The sequence below is a fragment of the Nematolebias whitei genome, chromosome 9, assembly GCF_014905685.2.
Source record: "Nematolebias whitei isolate Nwh7 chromosome 9, NemWhi1, whole genome shotgun sequence".
Lineage (NCBI taxonomy): Eukaryota > Metazoa > Chordata > Actinopteri > Cyprinodontiformes > Rivulidae > Nematolebias > Nematolebias whitei.
Window position 1 is genome coordinate 50,845,743 of NC_056506.1, and position 7,402 is coordinate 50,853,144.

The window sequence follows — 7,402 nt, forward strand, 5'->3', positions numbered from 1 at the left end:
TTAGCTCAGTAACTAACATCATATACATATATTAGCTCTGGAGCTAAAAGTGTTAGCTCTGAAACTAACTTCTTTTTAGCTCTTGAGCTAACGATAGTAGCCCTGAAGCTAATGCTAACAGGCTAAAGCTGTGCCCCCCCACAAACCTTCGTTCTGTCCGTCCTCCATCAGCTGGGCGGCACCACGCTGCTGTCACACGTGTGCACGTGATGGTGATTAAAGCGGAGCTCCGTGCAGCTTCGTCTCTCTCAGCAGCAGCAGCTCTTCTCGCTCCTCTTCATCGTTTTCAGCTCTGTCGGCGCTCCGCTTCAAATTAAACGTCCAGGAGACACCTTCCAGCTGCTGGAGGGAGCGACTGAACTGAAGCGACCTCCTGAACCGGGCGGCTGGGTCTAAAGCTCCTGTTGTTAGCTCATCATGACACTGCCACCGCCGTGCTTCACTGGAGGAGCGTCCTGCCACACGTTGATCGTAATAAATGATTGGCTGGACAGGCCAGGTGAGTTCAGGAGGCTCACCTTCAGAACAAGCGGGCCGGCTTCATGTTTTTACGTTTGTTCTGACACTCCTTTAAAGACGGAACGTTCAGGAGTTCTACTTCCTGTTTTCATCCTGAGTCTGTGACTCCAAGACGGAAACTAAAACGTCCTTCAGATGTCCTTCAGATGAGTTCTCACCTGAACAGGTGGAGCCAGCAGAAAGCAGACGTTCTTTGTTCTGAGCTCCACCTGCTGGTGTTTTATCTTATGGTCTACCAGTTTTTAATTTAGTGATTGGTGACCCATTATTTTCAGACCATATGCCTGTTTTATTTGAGATAAAGCAGTCTATTACTAAGGTTAAACCATGTGCACCAGTTCGGTTCTGTCGTGTTCTTAACCCTTCTACTGCTGTTCAGTTTTCTTCTGTTTTTAATAAGAACTGTACAATCCCAGAGACTGTCAGAAATAAAACCGAGGATATCAGCAACTGGTTTTATTCTACTAGCAAAGCAGCTCTGGATTCAGTGGCACCGTTAAAAACTAGACTTGCAAAATCCAAACATGAACCCTGGTTAAATGACGACACTCGGGCTGCCAGGAGGAACTGTCGTAAAGCTGAACGAAAATGGCAAAAGGATAATTTGCAGGTGTCGCTGCAAATATTAAAGGAATGCTGGCGCTGTTATCAAAGGATTGTAAAAGACGCTAAAAGAAGATACCTGACAAATATAATTGTATCAAACAGTTGCAATCCAGCTATTTTATTTAAAACTATTAACTCTGTTCTAAATGCCCCACATGGTGCTTTTGTGGAGACTTCCCCTGCTGTTTGTGAAAGCTTTTTAAACTTTTTTGTTGAGAAAGTCACTTCTATTAGGGCTCAGATCATACCCATTGTGTATGACCCTATTGATACTGTGTCTTGCCCTGCTGTTTTTAATAGCTTTGAATGTGTGACTTTGCAATCCCTGCAGGAGGTCGTTAGTCACTTGAAGCCAACTGGTTCTCCAGATGATGCTATTCCACCTCGACTGTTCAATGAGGTTTTTCATACTATAGGTCTGTCGACCCTTGCTCTTGTTAATAGTAGCTTGTCCTCAGGTGTTGTTCCTGAAAATCTGAAACATGCAGTTGTCCAGCCTCTAATTAAGAAATCAAATCTGGATCCTGCTGTCCTAGCGAACTACAGACCAATTTCAAAATTGCCTTTCATCTCGAAAATTCTTGAGAAGGTAGTTTATAAGCAACTAATGTCCTATCTCATTGAACATAATATTTTAGAGATTTTCCAATCTGGTTTTAGATCACTTCATAGCACAGAGTCAGCTCTCTTAAAAGTTTTTAACGATATATTTTGGGCAACTGATTCTGGTGATTGTGTTGTTTTGGTGTTGTTGGATTTATCAGCTGCTTTTGACACAGTTGATCACACGATTTTAATTGCTCGTCTGGAACAATATGTGGGCCTTGGTCAAACAGCTCTAGACTGGTTTAAGTCTTATTTGACAAAACGCACTTTTTGTGTCTGTCTTGATGGCAATAGATCATCCTCTGCTCCTCTATCATGTGGTGTTCCGCAGGGCTCGGTCTTGGGTCCTCTTTTGTTCTTACTGTATCTCCTTCCTCTTGGCTCTGTTTTTAGGAAATACGGGATTGCTTTTCATTGTTATGCTGATGACACACAGATTTATTTACCTTTAAAGAAAGCAGATTCCACTTCTCTTCGGTCTCTGTTTCTATGTTTGGAGGATTTGAAGGCATGGATGGCCCAAAATTTCTTGAAATTAAATGAAGACAAGACAGAGGTAGTGATTTTTGGCAGCTCGAATGAAGACTCTCTGCCTGTTGATTGCTCTTTGGCTCAGTATGTCAGGCCAGTTGTTACAAATTTAGGGGTCAAGATGGATGCTGGTCTTGGGATGGAGTCTCAAATTAAAACAGTTGTAAAGTCAGGCTTTTTTCATTTGAGGCAGCTGGCTAAAGTAAAACCAATTCTTCCCAGACAGCATTTTGAAACAGCAATCCATGCATTTGTGACCACACGGCTAGATTACTGCAATGCACTTTACATAGGTATTAGTGATTCATGTATTTCCCAGCTTCAGAGGGTTCAGAATGCAGCTGCACGACTTTTAACAGGTACACGGAAATTTGACAGTATTTCTCCTGTTTTGGCCTCTTTACATTGGTTGCCGGTGCATTACCGGATTCATTTTAAAATACTTTTATTTGTTTTTAAAGCTTTAAATGGCCATGCCCCTCCATACCTGTCTGAGCTGCTACATTCTTACACACCCTCTCGTTCACTCAGGTCAGCTGACCAGTTGTTTCTGAAGGTCCCGAAGACAAAGCGTAAGCTTAGAGGGGACCGAGCTTTTTCTGTGATAGCTCCCAGGCTCTGGAATGACCTTCCATTGAACATAAGACAGGCCTCTTCAATTGAGGTTTTTAAGTCCCTTCTTAAAACTCATCTTTTTTCTTTGGCCTTTTAGCACAATCTGAGATGTTTTACCTTGTTTTATTGTGTTTGTATTTTATTTTATTATTCTATTCCTGTTTTAAATTTTACCCTTCCATTTTATCATTGTATTGTATTATATAATTGTGTAAAGCACTTTGGTCCTGTTGGGTGCATAAAGTGCTCTATAAATAAAGTTGGTATGGTATGGTATGGTGGACTTCAGTTTCTACCTGTGAGACGGAGCTCAGGGCCGTGTGCCCCCTGCTCTTCTCACCTTGTTGTTGTTTGTTTGTTGTTCTGCAGAAGTACCGGCACAACGATGAGGACTCGTCCCCCCAGGAGCACAGCTCCCCCCAGCTCACGGAGGAGGCGCTGGGCCCGGAGCTGGTCCAGGTAGCAGAGAAGAACCTGTCCCAGGTCGAAAACGTGCACGGATATGTCACGCACGCACACATCTCACCGATGAAGGTAGGGGGCGGAGCCTGTGACTACTTCAGAAGTTCTGATCCAGAACTCGGTTCTTCTCCTCAGAGATTCTGTAGAACCGCTGTAACAGGAGAGACCTGAGGACTGGATCAGAACCGTGTTCCTGTGAAGGTTCTGTTTCCTGTTCCCATCTGTTCTATTTGAGTGTTTTTATGTGTTTTTGTGTCATCTCGGTCCAAAAAGACGACATCCAGGTGGAACTCCGTTAATCTGTCAGGATGAATCAGCAGATTACCTTTTAATCCAGAAATAATCTGAGATCTCAAATTAACCTCTGACCCCGCAGCTCAGGAGGACGAGCTGTCGCCTGGTTCTGATCCGTTTAAGCAAAGCTTCAAGGTCCTGGTCCTGGTTCTGATCCGTTTAAGAAAAGCTTCATGGTCCTGGGTCTGGTTCTGATCCATTTAAGAAAAGCTTCATGGTCCTGGTTCTGATCCGTTTAAGAACAGCTCTGAAGTCCTGGTCCTGGTTCTGATCCATTTAAGAAAAGCTTCTTGGTCCTGGTTCTGATCCGTTTAAGAACAGCTCTGAAGTCCTGGTCCTGGTTCTGATCCATTTAAGCAAAGCTTGAAGGTCCTGGTCCTGGTTCTGATCCATTTAAGAACAGCTCTGAGGTCCTGGTCCTGGTCCTGGTTCTGATCCGTTTAAGTACAGTTTTGGAGTTCTGGTTTTGGTTCTGATCCGTTTAAGTACAGCTTCCAGGTCCTGGTTCTGGTTCTGACCCGCTCCAACCTGCTGATGTTACAAAACATGCTCCCAGAAATGAAAAGTTGTTCTGTTGTCTCCAGAACCAGTCACAGATCTACCACCAACATCTGGGTCAGACGCTCAGAACCTTCCTGCAGGTCTGGCAGGAATTGGACGGTGAACCCTCGGTCCTAAAGGTGTAACTGATCATTTCCTGCCCCAGTGTGGCGCAGCTACAACTGGTCAGTATGGACCGAAATTAATATCTCGATATTTTAAGATGAATCGAGATTCATGTATCTCAGTATTTTTTCTTTCCATAAAGTAAAAACAAAAATATATTTCAGAGTCAAAGTTTTGTCCCAGTTGTCACACAGCCACGTTTATTAACAACAGCTGTAACTGTACAAAATAAATGTGTAAAAATAAACTGTACGTACATTAAAGTTTGTTTTTAGACATTTATTTACATATATTAAATAACAATCCTCTTCAGCTGCGTTTGAAACTGCAGGTCCGACTGTGTTTTCAGCCTCCTTCCCTGAAACAACCCACGGGTCAGAACTCACGTGTCTTATGAGAGGAACAGAGGTGACGTTAATAAATCAGCAGTTTATCAGATCAATACACCGTCCGTAGCAGCTAACAAGATGGCTAACTTTAGCCGTCTGGTTCCACAGTTGAGACTGGGACCATGTCTTTAGTGATAAAAGCTGCTGCTTCATTAATGTCACATCTGCTCCTCTCATAAGACACGTGAGCTCTGACCCGTGGGCTGTTTCAGGGAAGGAGGCTGAAAACAGTCGGACCTGCAGCTTATAACTTCACTTGTATAACGCTGTTTTAAACAGTGAAAAAGATTCGTAGTTCTGACCTTTTGTTGGAACTTGTTTTCAGCCTCGTCTACAGAAAACATCTGAAAACATCTGTCATTTTTAAAATCATTCAAGGAGAGAGGAGGGGCCGCGTGGGAGAAAGAAGACGGCAGGCGGATTTTCAAGTACAACGCTACACTGTGTATCGTTTATATCGATATGGTCTCATCTTATATCGCAAAGGAAATTATCTCGATATTTAAAAAATATTGAGGTATCGCCCAGCCCTAGGTGTAACTGGTAGTTTCCCACCTCGGTGTGGTGTAGATGATGGTTCACTCCCCTGGTGTGATATTCAATTCAGTTTATTTATAAAGCACCAAGTCTCAGCAGAAGTCGTCTCAGGGACTGAACAGAAACATTCAAATATAAAATAATAATTGAACAGAAACATTCAAATATAAAATAATAAATGATCAGAAACATTGATGTATAAAATAATGAATGATCAGAAACATTCAAATATAAAATAATAAATGATCAGAAACATTCATCTATAAAATAATAATTTAACAGAAACATTCATCTATAAAATAATAATTGAACAGAAACATTCATGTATAAAATAATAATTGAACAGAAACATTCAAATATAAAATAATAATTTAACAGAAACATTCATGTATAAAATAATAATTTAACAGAAACATTCAAATATAAAATAATAATTAACAGAAACATTCATGTATAAAATAATAATTGAACAGAAACATTCATCTATAAAATAATAATTTAACAGAAACATTCATGTATAAAATAATAACTGAACAGAAACATTCATGTATAAAATAATAATTAACAGAAACATTCATCTATAAAATAATAATTGAACAGAAACATTCATGTATAAAATAATAATTTAACAGAAACATTCATCTATAAAACAATAATTGAACAGAAACATTCATCTATAAAATAATAATTAACAGAAACATTCATGTATAAAATAATAATTGAACAGAAACATTCATGTATAAAATAATAATTTAACAGAAACATTCATGTATAAAATAATAATTGAACAGAAACATTCATCTATAAAATAATAATTAACAGAAACATTCATCTATAAAATAATAATTGAACAGAAACATTCAAATATAAAATAATAATTTAACAGAAACATTCATCTATAAAATAATAATTGAACAGAAACATTCATGTATAAAATAATAATTTAACAGAAACATTCATGTATAAAATAATAATTGAACAGAAACATTCATGTATAAAATAATAATTTAACAGAAACATTCATCTATAAAATAATATAACAGAAACATTCATCTATAAAATAATATAACAGAAACATTCATGTATAAAATAATAATTGAACATTATTTATCTGAGGAGCAGCTTTGAGTTTAGCTCCATCACTGAACTCTCATCTTGAACAAGCATGAAGGTGACAGTGGAAAGAAAAACTCCCTCATGAGGAAGAAACCTTTAGCAGAACCAGGATCAGGACTAGAGGACCATCTGCTTCCACCGGCTGGGTTTGGTAGGAACAGATACACAATGGCAGGTCAAGAATCACATGTTAAGATAGAAATAGTATCAAATGAAAACTATTCAATTTTAACAATTCATTTAAGGAAATGAGGTCAGTTTGTCCTCTAGTAGTCTAAGTCTATAGCAGCAGAACAAGCCGACCCTAACTATAGGATTTATCAAAAAGGAAAGTCTTCAAACTGGACAATGTGTCAGCCTCATGGACAGAAACTGGAAGTTGGTTCCACTAGAGAGGAGCCTGAGAACTGGAAGATCTTCCTCCCATTCTGCTGCTGGAAACTCTAGGAACCACAAGTAAACCTGCAGACTGAGAGTGAAGTGCTCTGTTAGGAAAATATGGTACAATAAGATCTGTAATATAAGATGGAGCTAGGTTGTTGAGAGCTTTGTAGTTTAGAAGTAAGATTTTGAATTATATTCTGGATTTGTTTTCTGGCAGCAGCATTCTGGATCAACTGAATACTTTTTAAAGAAGTATTTGGACACCCAGATGATAAACGTATAGCTGATGGTTTCCTGCCCCGGTGTGGGTTCTGTGTGACTGAAGAGTTTTAAATCAGGAATGAAGACCTTGCTGCAGCAGATTAGTCTCCATCTGAACGTTTCTGTTTTTACTTAGTTTAGCTGAAAGATGTTCAGATCTTCTGACACCTTTCTTCTCAACCTGTTAGAGGTCCTGGTTTCATGAAGTCCTTGAGACTGAAGCGCTTCAAGAAGAAAGCCTTCATGTCTCTGGAGTTTAACCGGGCCGTCTGATTCCGGGTCAGGTTCTGTGGTTTTTGTAGTAACCGTTAAGTTCTTACAGATTTCAGAGTGCAAGCTGATGTTCAGATGCTGCTGCTGATGTTCAGGTGCTGCTGCTGATGTTCAGATGCTGCTGCTGATGTTCAGGTGCTGCT

The 7,402-nt window shown here is 39.7% G+C and overlaps 1 protein-coding gene across 2 annotated transcripts in view; it reads left to right on the plus strand.

The window, feature by feature from the left end:
• Positions 1-7,402, plus strand: part of LOC119415276 (discs large homolog 1-like protein) — a 97,573-nt gene that overhangs the window by 46,905 nt on the left and 43,266 nt on the right. For both annotated transcript variants that reach the window (XM_037682452.1, XM_037682453.1), the window contains exon 5: positions 3,247-3,411. In XM_037682452.1, coding sequence (XP_037538380.1) covers positions 3,247-3,411 — 165 coding nt within the window. The remainder of the gene's footprint in view (positions 1-3,246; positions 3,412-7,402) is intronic.